An 18,280-nucleotide genomic window follows, 5' to 3' on the forward strand; every position below is an offset into this window, starting at 1 on the left:
ATTTTGGCAATATAATTGACATGAGCTACCTTTAACCTTTTAGTTCATATGTCCTTGAGCAAAACATTTTACGGAAACTGCCCCAACTCAGTGGTCACTAATGGGTTATCTATAATGTTAACTATACATAAAACACGCCTAATAATACAACGGTAGCAGTACCAAGTCTCGAACCTATAACTCTGAGCAAGAGGCAGACGCACTGAAACAGCAACCAATCTGCCCTGCTGTAGATTTTAGACTAATTTTACCGGCAACACTGCGCGTTGACGTCACTTATGACAGGATTTTTGTGGTTATTGCTCAGCTAAAGAGTAAACAAGAACACGTAGACGGCGCGTCACATTTTATAGGCCGAGCGTAGTTTATTTACTATAACCGCACTCTTGCAAGTTTATTTGGTTCGAGCAAATGCCGTTAAATGTCTTGCCCAAGGACACATACGCCCATAATTAAATGGTAGCAAGCAATACGTTAAGGTTTTCTAGTTATTCGAGAGTTCTTCAGTTTTTACTATTATAGAATTGTTTGCATTACTACTTATAAAGTTATATTTTGCCGTATACAGAATCGTAATGTTTTAAGACCTAATTGATTGTTATATTTGTTGTGGATTGATGTTATAAAATGGAAACTCATCTCCGCAAAAGAAATCTTGAACAAGAAAATAATACAAGTGAGGTATATACATGTTGAATTAATAAAAATATTCAAACTTTTTCCCATTTATTGATATATATATAGTACTGTGGATAAAGATGGGGCGATTGCCGGTTATAGCACATGATATCCGGTGCTAGTGAAGAGTCTTCTCCCCCCCCCCCTATTTGCTAACCACTAACCCCTATAACCACTAACCCCTAACCACCAACCTCTAACACTTTCCACCAGCCTATTCTGCTATGTACCGGAAGATTCTTCACTAGTGCCCAATATCCAAATACCCTGATTGTGTTTCAAATAACTAACAACTGGACTAGGCAAACCAATCATTATAAATTTCAAATCCTATATATATATATATATATTATATAATATAATATAACATAACTATTTATTTCACTTTCGCATGCGTTTATTTCCGAGTCTCCTATTTTGACGCTTGGCACTCGGCAAGCCTTATGCTTTTGCTATAATCTACTAAAAGCTATTAAAAGATAACGAGACGAGTCAGTGTATCTTTCTCTTTAACCTGAGCGTCAAAAAAGGGGGACGTTCGGGCACAACAAATATTGAGTTCGGGCTTGGCTTATCGCATCCCAAATATATATAGCCTATATTAATATATATTTTACATTTCATTGTTAGGACCACCTTAGTGACTCAAGCATAATTGAGCCAACTGAACCTCCAAAACCAAAAGATGAGACACCAGAATTTATGAAGGAAGCTTTGAAGGTAATTTTCACCATGTATTTATATCAAGCGTACCGATTTCTTCAATATCTGGGGTATGCAGAGCGCAACGACGCGTTGACTATGACGTCTTATCATATATGCCATTATATAAAAGTGGCGCAAAAAATTTTTTCGTCGGGAATTGGAAACACAAAATTTGCACTGCTATAGTGATTAGAATGAGACCGCTAGACGGCTTAAGTGTTAGAAAATTGGTATGCCGCATACCCTATAAATATTCTGAAGTATGCGCCTTATATAGGTATATATAAGTTAGGATGTGACAACTTAATTAAAATATATATATATATACCTAAAATAAGCAAAATTTAAAAATATGAATGTGTAAATTGCACTTTTAGGATTTTTAAATCTTTAAATAGGCCTACAATACTTATTGACAAACTATTTCTAAATTTTCTATAAAATTGATAATTTTTTACAGGATTAACAATAGGAAAGTCAGTGGGAAATGTATATATATATATATATAACCTAAAATAGGCAAAACGTAGCATTATGAAAATGTAAATTTCCCTTTACCATCTTGTGATGCAAAAATTATTGACAAAATTTTCAGATTTTTTTCTAAAATTGTTATTTTTCACAGGATTTAACTCCACGATGGCGGAACTGGTGGATTAGAGGCTTGTTCACTATTTTAATGATTGGGTATTTTGGACTTGTCATTTATCTTGGAACCTTCGCTTTTATGGCTTCAGTAAGTTGTACATAAGTTTCCATCAGCAATGCTCCAACCCAGTGGTCACTAATGGGTTTTCCAAATTATCAACCATATAAAACAAATTTCAAAAACTCCCAAATAAAACAAGTTTTAAAAAATAATGATTACTCACAAAGTAACATACATGGTAACCTGTAAGCTGACACGATATGTATGAAACAAAACACTTTTGTTTAACGACTGTCCTTTACAAGCCACGAGAGGTTAAATAAATTACATTGATTTATTCTTGTCCCATTTGGTAGGTAACAAAGAACATTCAAAGAATTATAAAACCGTATCCTCACAACACCAAATGTTTTTTTTATCAATTTCTGTCTCCTAACTGTCAGTTACTGTCTTACTGATACATTATATTGTATTTCTATATTCTATATTGTCATTTCGTCTGCAGGTAATTCTGTTCCAAGTCAAATGTTTCCATGAAATTATCACTATTGGACACCAGGTATGTAAACACTAAACAATGAATAAATAATTGTCCTAATATTTTATGCTTATACACATTGTGCCTACTTTGCAGCCATACACAAAAACAGCCATTCATTGAAAAAAATAAAAAGCCCAAAAAAATAATCACCCACAAAGTGACATACTTGGTAAAGACATGATATAGCGACAAAACAACAGTTGTAAAAACTCTTACAGTTAAAAACATAATTTATTTACATTTAATTGGAAGAAAATAAGCCTAGTCGCGGCACCTACATGTGCGTGTACATTTTATTCTGTTTCTGAAAAAAGATTCCCGTATTTTGTGACTTTTATATACAGAATTAAATTTCGTAGTATTATGTTAAAACAACATATATATATATGTAGTTTTTAAGTTTCTGTTATTGTCAAATTTTAATTTAATTGACAGGTCTACAAATCCTATGATTTACCTTGGTTTCGAACACTAAGTTGGTATTTCTTGATCTGCTCAAACTACTTCTTCTATGGGGAAACTGCTATGGAACATTTTGCTGCGTTTATACAGAGTGAGGTAGGTATGGGTTCAAGGCTCGTCGCTGCTACTAAAGTGGGCGTATATATCCTTGGGCAAAACACCTAATGGCAATTGCTTCAACCCAGTGTTCACTAATGGGTTGTCCAAATTATCAGCCACACATTAAAAATAAAAAGAAAACACAAAAAATAATCACCTACAAATTAAAATACTTGGTAACTCGTAAGCTGGCACGAGGTGTATAAAACATAACACCCACGTTATAATGACTGTTGTTTTCTGGCCACGCTAGGATAAAGTAAGCTACATTCATTCATTCATTACATCTTTAAATTGACCTTAAAATGCTCTAAAAAGTTTTACTTTAAATAATAAGGCATTTAAAAAACTGTTTTATTTTTTAAAATCTAGTGTGACATAATTTATTGTAAAAAAGCAGCTTTTTTTTACTTATTTTAAATTTTACACATTTGGGCACTAATTTAAAAGAGAAAGTAAACAGGCTATACACATATAATATTATGTACATAAGATTTAGTGCGAAAATGTGTTATATTTTTCAAAATGATGGTACAAAAGTAATACATGTTTATTACAATGTGTTGAATGCTCTTTTGTGTAAACAGACATAATGTTTTACATTATATCACATATGCATCACATTTGTTTATGTGTGGTGTCTAATAGCGTAGGTTATTTATGCACATGATTCATTCATCAATATATACATTATGAATATCATGTTGCATACCACGTATATCCTGAGTCCTGAGTGTTAATCATAATGCAATAACAATATCTGGCGCTGTTGCAAAGTGGTTAGCTCGCCTGCCTCGATTTTAGAGGTTGTGTTACAAGGCTTGTCGCTGTGGGCAACTTTATAAAGCCGAATCCCCCAATTGGAAGTCCAAATTATCAACTATAAATAAAAAATTGAAAAAAGTTTAAAAAAAACCTTACTTCGTTGCAAAATCCAACAACCCATTAGTGACCACTGGGTTGGAGAAATGTCCGTTAAGTGTCTTGCCCAAGGACACATACGCGATCAATATTAGTGCCTTCGACGAGCATCGAACCGGGGACACTTTGGTTTCCACTCAGATTCCTAAACCACTGGGCCACGGTGCCGGAAAACTTGAGGGGCTGCCGAGGGAACCAATTTTACAAAAAGCTCTGCATATAATACAATATATAATTAACCTTGAAAAGTAGAAAATTCCAAAAAAAAAAATTTTGAGCAAAAAGTTTGGGAAGCTCTGCTTTAAGTTCACTATTGGTTAGACTCAATTTTGTTTGCAAAATTTAATATAAGTTTGCTTTTATTCCAGAAACATATGATGTTCTTAGCAAAATATCACCGATTGATCTCATTCATGCTTTACTTGGTTGGATTTATGTTGTTTGTTTTAAGCCTGGTGAAGAAACGATACAGACTGCAGTTTTTTATGGTGAGTTTTATTTTATATATATATATATAAAATTACTATTGGTTGATTTTTTTTTGAGTGTCATTTTTTGAACAGTTCTAAATTCCACAGTCTTTAAATTAATGGTTTTAGCGGAAATCCTTTTTTATTTTATTTTTATTAAGAAGGACAAATTTTAAATTTACTGCAAAATTTAAGTTTTCTGGCTTCGCCACTGTTTACATATACCAAATATGTTTTTAATCCTTTAGTTTGGTTGGACACACGTGACATTGCTTATTATCGTTACACAATCTCATTTGCTGCTACAAAATCTATTGGAGGGAATTATCTGGTTGATAGTCCCAGTGTCAATGGTAATATGCAACGATATTATGGCCTATATGTGTGGATTTTTCTTCGGAAGGACCCCATTAATTAAGGTAAATAAATGCTAAATAATTTTTTACTAAAAAAGTTTAATTACATATATAGTAGTAGGGTGGGGGAAGATGGGACACCTTTTCATTCTATTTTCTTGTCCCATTTGGTAGTAAGCAAGGAACATTCAAAGAATTATAAAATAACATCCTTATGACTCTCATATACCGTTGTTAATTGTTTAAAACACAATCAGGATATTTAGATATTATGTGCTAAAAGTGTCCCATCTTCCCCCACCCTACTATACCATTTTGAATATACCCTTCAACCAATTAATTTTTTTTTTGCACTTCAATCGGACCACTGCTCCATAATTTTTTACTCAAGTATTGATTAACATAAAAACCTTTCGTTCTTGCAAATAATCAATATATTTGATCTATACAATGACATTTCGAACATAGTTAAGCTCAGATGATGTGAAATGTTGATTAATTTCATTGATGGCTTAATAATAGCTTAGGTTAGGATTTTTAAAATGGTTATATATGTGTATATATATATATTATATATGTATAGATATATCCCTTTTTTTAGACGTTTCAAAGCAAAAAAGTTCATATTTTGTCTTTTTTTAATGATTGTTTTTAAATATATTGCATTGACTGACTGACTGTTAGTCAGTATTAAAACAACATTTCGAACAACATTTTACTATACATAAAACAATTCTTCCACAATAACCGGCAAAGTTACATACATAGTACGTAAGATGGCAAGAGGTGTATGAAACAACACTCGTGTCATAACGACTGTCGTTTTCCGGCCACGCGAGGAAGTAACATTTAATCATAATACAATATATATACAGTAGGGTGGGGGAAGATGGAACACTTTTTAACTCTATTTTCTAGTCCCGTTTAGTAGTAAACAAAGAACCTTTAAAATATCATAAAACTATATCCTCACGACTTCCATAGACCGTTGTTAATTTATAAAAACACGATCAGGATATTTGTATATTGTGTGCTAAAGGTGTCCCATCTTCCCCCACCCTACTATACTATATATAATTATGGTATTATTATTCAGCTTTCACCAAAGAAAACATGGGAGGGTTTTATTGGAGGAGCGTTCTTTACTATTATATTTGGTTGGCTGGTAAGTACACTGGTTTTAAGCTGTTCTTATGATATTAGTAGCATAGGCGTCTAACTTTTGAAAAAAGTTACCCATTTGCTGCTACCATTATGGGCGTATGTGTCATTGGGCACACTGGCGTAAAGTTACGGGGTTGCAGGGTTGCCTGGCAACCCTTTGATTTTCTCCATACTAATAATGCGTAAGGAATTACGTTCGACCAAACGAAGACGCCATTATTACTGCGAACAAACTTCATTTACGTTCGTTAAAATATGTCAATACCGATGCGTCATTCACGACACAAACGCATTCAACTGGTATTTAAACTCCTGTTTGCTAAATAATTCACGTGTGAATCGCTATTGTGACGTCAGTAATCAACGTGTGAATCGCTATTATGTCGTAATCAATTGCCAGGTTCAAACAACCGCTATTATGATGCAATGAATCCACGTGTGAATCCCTACTATTTCGTAATAAATATGCTGCTTGCCTGAGGAAAACATTGCATATAAATATAAAGCAGTGTTGGAAACGTTTTAGGCAGTTTATTTCCGCGATATTTTGTTCTGGAAACCTACTATTTCCGACGGACGGGTCTTCGTTTGTAAGATAACCACACACTCGTGCGGGCTTGACGAAAGGCGCATGCGACATAGCTACTGTGACGTCACTCGCCAGGCAATCGGATTCGACCGTTTCTCATTACACGGACTCGCCGAACGCGCGTAATTTTAATTTGTCTCATCCCTACGTAATTCTGATTACGTTTACGTTTGTATGAGCTTTTACAAAGCACATATTTAAAGGGTTGCAAACCGAAAACAAAGGGTTGCAAACCGTTTTTTTTTCGCGCCTACCGGCGCGAAGACTTCCTTTTTTTCTGGTTTTTGCAACCCTAACGTTTAGTAAAACTTTACGCCTATGATTGGGCAAGACACTTAACAACAATTGCTCCAACCCAGTGGTCACTAATGGGTTGTCCAAATTATCAGCCATACAAAAAAAAAGAAAAAAATCCAAAAAAAATAATCACCCACAAAGTAACATACATCGTAACTTGTAAGCTGACACGAGGTGTTAAACCCGTGTGATAACGACTGGCGTTTACCGGCCACGCGAGGATAAAGTAAGTTACATTCATTCATTCATTTAGTTTTAAAGGATAAAAGTTTTGCAGGCGAAAAAAATGAACTTTTTTCTTGTCACATTGTTAGATTTTTTTTGCAAAATAGACTGATCGTTGCACTATCACTATCACCACAGTATAGTGTATTTTAATACATGTTTTGTCTCATTTGGTAGTAAACAAAGAACATTCAAAGAATTATATATTGTATCCTCAGTTCCTCACGACTCCCATAGACCGTTATTAATTGTTTAACACATGATAAGAATTTTAAATATTATGTGCTAAAGGTGTCCTATCTTTCCCCACCAACGCTATCCACAAATTTTTAAGCAAAATTTTCATGGCAGATTTAGTTAAGTACGTTTTATGTGCCTCACCGCTTAAAACACGGTAGTACATTGTCTTCTGTTGTTTTCTGAAAATTTAATAGGATGTAATAGACTAATGGTGTATCGTAGTGTCAATACATTACTTACTTTATTGTGTTAACATGCTATTAATTTGAATGCCCAGCAGTGTTGCACAAAGAAAACATTTTCAGTGTTGCGCAACAAATCATATTTTTTAATTAACAGGCCTATATATAAAATATATATATGTAATTGTAAAGGATTAATTTTTTCTGTGTATATATATAATTTTTTTTTCCATTAAGTTAAAGTAAGCTTAAAAATAAACTCTAATTTTATTTAAATTAGAAACTGAGATACCATTTAGCGAAATATATATCTCATTTTTTTGTTGTTGGAGTGGATTTTTTTCTGTTAATATGTATAGTAGGGCGGTGAAAGTTGGGACACCTTTAGAACATAATATCTAAATATCCTGATTGTGTTTTAAACAAAAAACAACAGTCTATGTAAGTCGTGATAATACAGTTTAATAACTCTTTAAATGTTTTGTTGTTTACTACTAAAATGATCAAGAAAATACAATAAAAAAGTGTCCCATCTTACCCCACCCTACTATATATCCCTCTTTTCCCAGATATCAGGCTTCTTATGTCAATTCCCTACCATGACTTGCCCAAGTGATATCTCGTCTTCATTCAGTGTTAACTTAGACTGCGTACCTCTACCTACATTTGAACAAACTGAGTATCAAGTACCCCTGTTTATACGGGTACTGCTGAAGTTGGTAAGTGGTACACTGTTGGATATCATATGTCATGTGTATACATAATGTGTGTATAAGAAGATACCTATATTTTAAATTGACAGTGAGCATGAGGTGTATGAATACACTATGTGTGTCTGGTGTATTAAAAAACATGTTATACCTTGGCAGTGAGCATGTGGTGTATGAATACACTATGTGTGTCTGGTGTATAAGAAGACACTCATGGTATACCTTGACAGTGAGCATAAGGTGTATGAATACACAATGTTTGTCTGGTGTATAAGAAGACACCCATGTTATAACTCAACAGTGAGCATGAGGTGTATGAATACACCATGTGTATCCGGTGTATAAGAAGATACCTATATTTGAAATTGACAGTGAGCATGAGGTGTATGAATGCACAATGTTTGTCTGGTGTATTAAAAAACATGTTATACCTTGGCAGTGAGCATGAGGTGTATGAATACACCATGTGTATCCGGTGTATAAGAAGATACCTATATTTGAAATTGACAGTGAGCATGAGGTGTTCGAATACACCATGTACTTATGATATATATAACACATAGACAGCTATACTGCGACTATATCTTGACAGTGAGCATGAGGTATAATACAATTACAACGCATTTCAGATTAACATGGATGTAGCATCAGTGATGATATATCCGTTTCAACTCCATTCTCTCTCCTTATCTATATTTAGTTCATCTATCGCCCCATTTGGCGGTTTCTTTGCATCAGGATTTAAAAGGGCTTTCAAAATTAAGGTAATTTTGGTCTCAGTGTATTGCTATGCATAATAACTTTACTTGTCTCTGCTATTACATAGCGAAGTTTTAGAAATATTTTAAACGAAAAGACAGGATATAGCGACAAAACAACAGTTGTTAAAACACGCTTACAGTTAAAAACATATTTACGTCTAATTGGAAGAAAATAAGCGTGGTCGCTACACCTAGCAGACAAACGAGCCATTTATGTTTAATTATTATTAAGATAAACTCATAGAAAAAGTGTGTGTAAAGACATGACCCGTACAATGGGGGGAGTCGACTTTTAAAGGGATTGACCCAAAGGTTGGGCTCTGATGGTAAAACAAAACCCTCAAAAATACAGTGAATAGTCTCAGTGGCACACTTGTAAATTGTAAAGAATTGCATTGCTATAATACACAAGAAATTAAATGTAAAAATGAAATACGTAAAAAAGCAAAAACGATAGTTGTTATAACATATGTGTTTTGTTTCATAGACCTGTTCATTTTTTTTTGTAATAACACCAAAAAATATAACAAATTTTTACAATTTTTACAATTTTTTTTACAATTGTTTGTGACCCATTACAAACTATTTTACCCAAATTATAACCCACTTTTTTGTTAAGACCTATAAAAGAAAGCTTCATTATTAATATTTTTTCACAGGATTTCGGAGACACCATCCCCGGTCATGGAGGTTTAATGGATAGATTCGATTGCCAATATCTGATGGCGACTTTCGTTAACGTCTATTTGCACACCTTTATCAAGTAAGTATAAGCACAGTAATTCTAAAAATCTTTTCCTTACTTTTAACACATATATCTGGGGCAGCACCATCTACAAATTATACAGCTGACAAGTTTGACTACAATCATCCACAAATTTGCACATGTGGTAACTCCTAAGCAGGCACGAGGTGTATGAAACAGAAAACTTATGTTATAATGACTGTCGTTTCCCTGCCACACGAGAGTATAGTTACATTCATTCATTTACTTTACCCACAAAGTTACGGTAATTCGAAAGTGAGCATGGGGTGTATGAAACAGAACACCTGTGTTATAACGACTGTCTTTGCCCCACCACACGAGAGTAAATAAGTTACATTCATTCATTTACTCTCCCCAAAAATTTTTGTATGTGGCAACTCGTAAGCAGGAACGAGGTGTATGAAACAGAACAACCGTGTAATAACAACTGTCTTTGTCCCACCAAACGAGAGTAAATAAGTTACATTTATTCATTTACTTTACCCACAAAGTTACGCTAATTCGAAAGTGAGCATGGGGTGTATGAAACAGAACACCTGTGTTATAACGACTGTCTTTGCCCCACCACACGAGAGTAAATAAGTTACATTCATTCATTTACTCTCCCCAAAAATTTTTGTATGTGGCAACTCGTAAGCAGGAACGAGGTGTATGAAACAGAACAACCGTGTAATAACAACTGTCTTTGTCCCACCAAACGAGAGTAAATAAGTTACATTTATTCATTTACTTTACCCACAAAGTTACGCTAATTCGAAAGTGAGCATGGGGTGTATGAAACAGAACACCTATAACGACTGTACTTGCCCCGCCACAAAAGAGTAAATAAGTTACATTTATTCATTATATACAATATACACACTTTTATATTAGATTACCTACACCTAAGAAATTACTGCCTATGATAACGGCAATGACAGCTGCTGATCAGATGATTTTGTTTAATGATCTGAAAGACTATCTAACCAACAAGGTAACTTAGATGTACAAATATTTTTAATTGTTTAACTTATGTATCCTTGCTTCAAAACGCAGCTTACGAGTTATAACCAGCGTCGTGGCAAAGTAGTTAGCGCATGGCCTTTAACCCAGCGGTAATGGGTTCAAGGCTCTTCGCTGCTACCATTGTGGGCATATGTTTCCTTGGGCAAGACACTTAATGGTAATTACTCCAACCTAGTGGTCACTAATGGGTTGTCCAATTTATCAGCCATACATAATAAAAATATCCCAAAAAAATAATCACTTACAAAGTCACATACTTGGTAACTCGTAAGCTGACACGAGGTGTATGAAACAGAACACTCATGTTATACACATTTGAATGAGCATTTTTAAAAACGACTTTTAAAGTCTTTAAAACAATAAAATAAGTCTTATATTTTCCTACATTTTATTAAGTCTTTAAAAATGTTAATTTTTTTCAGGGTTTTTTGGAATGATACATTGAAGTTTTTAATATGGGTGATGTATGATAATAAATTTGTCATTGTTTTGTGCAGTTCTATGTTACTTTTATTTCACAAATGTAGACCTAAAAAATTGTTTTTTTATTTTTTATTTCTTTGCAGCCGTTTTTCAATTATTTATAATTATCAAAAAATTCTCATTTTTTTAATATTTTAACCACTGCAGAAAAGATGTATCCAGATTAAATATAACATATATAGTAGGGTGGGGAAATATGGGACACCTATTTATCCCATTTTCTCATCCCAATTGGTAGTAAATAAAAACATTCGAAGAATTATAAAACTGTATCTTCACGACTCTCATAGACCGTTGTTAATTGTTTAAACAAGATCAGGATATTTGAAAATTATGTGCTAAAGGTGTCCCATCTTACCCCACCCTACTATATATAGCATATAATTGTACTGTTATAAAAAAATTATGAAAAAATGCACATTTGTAAAATGTTTTGAACAGTAGTGTATATAATTATATGTATATTGTGATTTTAATTTTAATTTTTTGTTTTCCTAATCTAAACATTTATATTTTGTGAAGTAAAATTGTGCAGTACAAATTGTAAGACGTACTGTGATTGTAATAAATTCGTGAATGTGTATGATTTTGTACTTATTATTATTTTAACGTATTCATTTTTAAGCATAGGCAGTGTACAGTTATACCACAGCTGTTAAGGACTGTGTTTCAGTTAGAACGCTATAATAGCCAAGCGCCGTTGTTGTGATATATGTTCCGACCGATATATTTATTCCGGGCGCTACTGCGCATGCGACGTGTTATAACTTAGAAGAATGTAGAAGTCGTTTATTTGAATGTCAATATAAGAATGACAAAAATGACATTAATTCAAACGTGTAGGTTTCTAAACATTGCGCATATATAATACAGTAATGTGTGTATTGTAGCAAAAACATCGAGATTTTGTAGACAATTTTAAAAGCAAAAACAACCGCTGCGAGTAGGGTTCGAACCTACGCGGGAAGATCCCATTAGATTTCAAGTCTAACGCCTTAACCACTCGACCATCGCAGCTCGACGGATGTTTTAGTCGCATTTTGCAACATTTCCTCCTGCTGGGTGACTACCTTTATTTTATTAATTTATATATATATATATATGGCTATAAAACAATATTTTACTACGCCATACAAACTATCTTAGTAATAGTCAATAGTTTAAAGATTTTACTTTTTATTTTTCTGACCTTTTAATTTAGATTTCGGCATATTTAAAAAGTTTTGGAAATAGCATTTATAAACTGCACTGGAAGCTTTTATTTATAGTTGAATTTTCAACTTCAGCACTGTAAACGCCAGTAAATTGCAACTGTTGTAAAATTGCAAGGAAAAGTTTGTCGAGCTGCGATGGCCGAGTGGTTAAGGCGTTAGACTTGAAATCTAATGGGATCTTCCCGCGTAGGTTCGAGCCCTACTCGCAGCGGTTGTTTATACTTTCAAAAAGCTACGTATCTGCCTCTTGTTTTTTAAAAATCATTTTATATCACACGAAACAGAGGAAAACTGTGGGAAACGAAGAGCTGTCAAACTATGTTCCGTTTAATGTTAATATATAGTAGGGTGGGGGGAGATGGGATACTTTTCATTCTATTTTCTTGTCCCATTTAGTAGTATACAAAGAACACTAACAAAATTATAAAACTTTTTCATCACGACTCCCATAGTTTTTAATTATTTAACACACGATCGGGATATTAGGATATTATGTGCTAAAGGTGTCTCCACCCACCCAGAGCTATATAAAGGTGTTTATACGATTCTCCTCCCACCCTACTATATGTTCATTTAATACCATTGATTTTTTTCTCCCCAAAACTAAGCGAGGGGATTCCCCATGGCCAATGTATTTTCCTGGTTAATGCTTTAACGCTCAGGCTGGAAGCTTTCCGAAAATCCCCTTAGTATGACGTAGTTAGATATTTCTATGAGGTCGTCGAGCGTGTCGATGTTATTGCACAATTTTATTTAACTGTTTGGTTCCCACTTTAACATAGTCCGCCAAATCCGGTCTTTTCGCCATTTATTTCAATTTTGCCCATCTGGTCATTTCGCCATTTATTCTTATTGTCGCTCGCATGCCTTCTGCGAAATTGTGTTGCAGAAAGTTATGAAAACGTCCGTATTTGGAGGAGTTGTTTTTTTACAATAAGTGACATTTTACTTGTATGAGGGTATGTGTTGTGCAAAAGTTACCATTTTACTTGTGTGGGGGTACGTGTTGTGCAAAAGTTAACATTTTACTTGTGTGGGGGTACGTGTTGTGCAAATATGATCATTTTACTTGTGTGTGGGTACGTGTTGTGCAAATATGATCGTTTACTTGTGTGGGGGTACGTGTCGTGCAAATATAATCATTTTACTTGTGTGAGGGTACGTGTCGTGCCAATATGATCATTTTACTTGTGTGAGGATACGTGTCGTGCCAAATTTAACATTTTACTTGTGTGGGGGTACGTGTTGTGCAAAAGTTAACATTTTACTTGTGTGGGGGTACGTGTTGTGCAAAAGATAACATTTTACTTGTGTGGGGGTACGTGTTGTGCAAATATGATCATTTTACTTGTGTGGGGGTACGTGTTGTGCAAATATGATCATTTTACTTGTGTGGGGGTACGTGTTGTGCAAAAGTTAACATTTTACTTGTGTGGGGTACGTGTTGTGCAAAAGTTAACATTTTACTTGTGTGGGGGTACGTGTTGTGCAAAAGTTAACATTTTACTTGTGTGGGGGTACGTGTTGTGCAAATATGATCATTTTACTTGTGTGAGGGTACGTGTCGTGCCAAATTTAACATTTTACTTGTGTGGGGGTACGTGTTGTGCAAATATGATCATTTTCCTTGTGTGAGGGTACGTGTCGTGCCAAATTTAACATTTTACTTGTGTGGGGGTACGTGTTGTGCAAAAGTTAACATTTTACTTGTGTGGGGGTACGTGTTGTGCAAAAGTTAACATTTTACTTGTGTGGGGGTACGTGTTGTGCAAATATGATCATTTTACTTGTGTGGGGGTACGTGTTGTGCAAATATGATCATTTTACTTGTGTGGGGGTACGTGTTGTGCAAATATGATCATTTTACTTGTGTGTGGGTACGTGTTGTGCAAATATGATCATTTTACTTGTGTGGGGGTACGTGTTGTGCAAATATGATCATTTTACTTGTGTGGGGGTACGTGTTGTGCAAATATGATCATTTTACTTGTGTGTGGGTACGTGTTGTGCAAATATGATCGTTTACTTGTGTGGGGGTACGTGTCGTGCAAATATAATCATTTTACTTGTGTGAGGGTACGTGTCGTGCCAATATGATCATTTTACTTGTGTGAGGATACGTGTCGTGCCAAATTTAACATTTTACTTGTGTGGGGGTACGTGTTGTGCAAAAGTTAACATTTTACTTGTGTGGGGGTACGTGTTGTGCAAAAGATAACATTTTACTTGTGTGGGGGTACGTGTTGTGCAAATATGATCATTTTACTTGTGTGGGGGTACGTGTTGTGCAAATATGATCATTTTACTTGTGTGGGGGTACGTGTTGTGCAAAAGTTAACATTTTACTTGTGTGGGGTACGTGTTGTGCAAAAGTTAACATTTTACTTGTGTGGGGGTACGTGTTGTGCAAAAGTTAACATTTTACTTGTGTGGGGGTACGTGTTGTGCAAATATGATCATTTTACTTGTGTGAGGGTACGTGTCGTGCCAAATTTAACATTTTACTTGTGTGGGGGTACGTGTTGTGCAAATATGATCATTTTACTTGTGTGAGGGTACGTGTCGTGCCAAATTTAACATTTTACTTGTGTGGGGGTACGTGTTGTGCAAAAGTTAACATTTTACTTGTGTGGGGGTACGTGTTGTGCAAAAGTTAACATTTTACTTGTGTGGGGGTACGTGTTGTGCAAATATGATCATTTTACTTGTGTGGGGGTACGTGTTGTGCAAATATGATCATTTTACTTGTGTGGGGGTACGTGTTGTGCAAATATGATCATTTTACTTGTGTGTGGGTACGTGTTGTGCAAATATGATCATTTTACTTGTGTGGGGGTACGTGTTGTGCAAAAGTTAACATTTTACTTGTGTGGGGGTACGTGTTGTGCAAATATGATCATTTTACTTGTGTGAGGGTACGTGTCGTGCCAAATTTAACTTGTGTGGGGGTACGTGTTGTGCAAATATGATCATTTTACCTGTGTGGGGGTACGTGTTGTGCAAATATGATCATTTTACCTGTGTGAGGGTACGTGTTGTGCAAATATGATCATTTTACCTGTGTGGGGGTACGTGTTGTGCAAATATGATCATTTTACTTGTGTGGGGGTACGTGTTGTGCAAATATGATCATTTTACTTGTGTGGGGGTACGTGTTGTGCAAATATGATCATTTTACTTGTGTGAGGGTATGTGTCGTGCCAAATTTAACATTTTACTTGTGTGGGGGTACGTGTTGTGCAAATATGATCATTTTACCTGTGTGAGGGTACGTGTTGTGCAAATATGATCATTTTACTTGTGTGGGGGTACGTGTTGTGCAAATATGATCATTTTACCTGTGTGAGGGTACGTGTTGTGCAAATATGATCATTTTACTTGTGTGGGGGTACGTGTTGTGCAAATATGATCATTTTACTTGTGTGGGGGTACGTGCTGTGCAAATGTTAACATTTTACTTGTGTGGGGGTACGTGTTGTGCAAAAGTTAACATTTTACTTGTGTAAGGAGCTTGTTTGAAAGTTAAAAATTCGCATTTTGAACCACTATTTGTTATATAGATTAATGTATAGATTAAAAATGTCCTTTCTTACCCCAAGTACCCCATTGTGTTTTATTAAGCCACTTTACTATAAAGTAAAAAAAAACTTATTGAGTTAAACCCCATTATAGCACACAACACAACCAATTGAACACATAAAATGGGTAGTACAATAACTAGTAACCCTGCGTTAACCTACATTTTTCTTTGTGATCCCTGGCAGCAGCAGCAGTCTCTGTATGTATGCATTGGCATTAATACAACAAAATAAATAAGTTGAATTGAACACATCGATATCGGTAGTTATGTACAGGTATGGAAAGCACCCATACGGCCATACCTGTAACGTAACAACCTAATTGAGGCATTCGGTCAGCACACATAACATTTATCAACAACATCATAATATATAGGACATTACCTGATTCAAAATTTAGAAGCAATCATCTTAACAGATTGTATATTGCTCATGCCTATTGCCATAGGCGTAAAGTTTTACTAAACGTTAGGGTTGCAAAAAAAACAGAAAAAAAGGAAGTCTTTGCAACCCTTTGTTTTCGGTTTGCAACCGTTTAAATATGTGCTTTTTAAACGCTCATACAAACGTAAACGTATTCAGAAATACTTAGGGATGAGACAAATTAAAATTTCGGCGAGTCCGTGTAATGAGAAACGGTCAAATCCGATTGCCCCGCCAGTGACGTCACAGTTGCAACAAATATGCTCCAGGCCTACCTCCAACTTTAAAATAACACTAAACAACAAATATGCTCCAGGCCTACCTCCAACTTTAAAATAACACTAAACAATTTAATAACACGAAACAACAAATATGCTCCAGGCCTACTTCCAACTTTAAAATAACACTAAACAATTTAATAACACTAAACAAAAAATATGCTCCAAGCCTACCTCCAACTTTAAAATAACACTAAACAACAAATATGCTCCAGGCCTACCTCCAACTTTAAAATAACACTAAACAATTTAATAACACGAAACAACAAATATGCTCCAGGCCTACCTCCAACTTTAAAATAACACTAAACAATTTAATAACACGAAACAACAAATATGCTCCAGGCCTACTTCCAACTTTAAAATAACACTAAACAATTTAATAACACTAAACAAAAAATATGCTCCAAGCCTACCTCCAACTTTAAAATAACACTAAACAACAAATATGCTCCAGGCCTACCTCCAACTTTAAAATAACACTAAACAATTTAATAACACGAAACAACAAATATGCTCCAGGCCTACTTCCAACTTTAAAATAACACTAAACAATTTAATAACACTAAACAACAAATATGCTGCAGGCCTACCTCTAACTTTAAAATAACACTAAACAATTTAATAACACGAAACAACAAATATGCTCCAGGCCTTCCTCCAACTTTAAAATAACACTAAACAACAAATATGCTCCAGGCCTACCTCCAACTTTAAAATAACACTAAACAACAAATATGCTCCAGGCCTACTTCCAACTTTAAAATAACACTAAACAACAAATATGCTCCAGGCCTACCTCCAACTTTAAAATAACACTAAACAATTTAATAACACTAAACAACAAATATGCTCCAGGCCTACTTCCAACTTTAAAATAACACTAAACAACAAATATGCTCCAGGCCTACTTCCAACTTTAAAATAACACTAAACAACAAATATGCTCCAGGCCTACCTCCAACTTTAAAATAACACTAAACAATTTAATAACACTAAACAACAAATATGCTCCAGGCCTACTTCCAACTTTAAAATAACACTAAACAACAAATATGCTCCAGGCCTACTTCCAACTTTAAAATAACACTAAACAACAAATATGCTCCAGGCCTACCTCCAACTTTAAAATAACACTAAACAACAAATATGCTCCAGGCCTACCTCCAACTTTAAAATAACACTAAACAATTTAATAACACGAAACAACAAATATGCTCCAGGCCTACTTCCAACTTTAAAATAACACTAAACAATTTAATAACACTAAACAAAAAATATGCTCCAAGCCTACCTCCAACTTTAAAATAACACTAAACAACAAATATGCTCCAGGCCTACCTCCAACTTTAAAATAACACTAAACAATTTAATAACACGAAACAACAAATATGCTCCAGGCCTACCTCCAACTTTAAAATAACACTAAACAATTTAATAACACGAAACAACAAATATGCTCCAGGCCTACTTCCAACTTTAAA

The 18,280-nt window shown here is 34.6% G+C and overlaps 1 protein-coding gene and 2 non-coding genes across 3 annotated transcripts; 2 read left to right on the plus strand and 1 right to left on the minus strand.

Annotated features, from left to right (window-relative positions):
• Window positions 1-538: 538 nt before the first annotated feature.
• Window positions 539-11,886, plus strand: LOC149734673 (phosphatidate cytidylyltransferase 2-like). Its single transcript, XM_089879942.1, has 13 exons — window positions 539-681; window positions 1,309-1,398; window positions 2,009-2,119; window positions 2,538-2,591; window positions 3,009-3,131; window positions 4,424-4,543; window positions 4,774-4,944; window positions 5,978-6,046; window positions 8,148-8,297; window positions 8,918-9,052; window positions 9,709-9,812; window positions 10,689-10,788; window positions 11,243-11,886. Exons 1-13 carry the CDS (start codon window positions 628-630, stop codon window positions 11,255-11,257), a joined length of 1,296 nt encoding a protein of 431 aa, XP_089736068.1. The 5' UTR covers window positions 539-627; the 3' UTR covers window positions 11,258-11,886.
• Window positions 11,887-12,238: 352 nt separating this feature from the next.
• Trnas-uga (transfer RNA serine (anticodon UGA)) lies at window positions 12,239-12,320 on the minus strand. Its single transcript has one exon. It is a non-coding gene; the product is annotated as a tRNA-Ser (tRNA).
• A 326-nt stretch (window positions 12,321-12,646) lies between these two features.
• Window positions 12,647-12,728, plus strand: Trnas-uga (transfer RNA serine (anticodon UGA)). The gene has a single exon. It is a non-coding gene; the product is annotated as a tRNA-Ser (tRNA).
• Window positions 12,729-18,280: the final 5,552 nt, after the last annotated feature.

The sequence above is a fragment of the Ciona robusta genome, chromosome 6, assembly GCF_009617815.1.
Source record: "Ciona robusta chromosome 6, ASM961781v2".
NCBI lineage: Eukaryota > Metazoa > Chordata > Ascidiacea > Phlebobranchia > Cionidae > Ciona > Ciona robusta.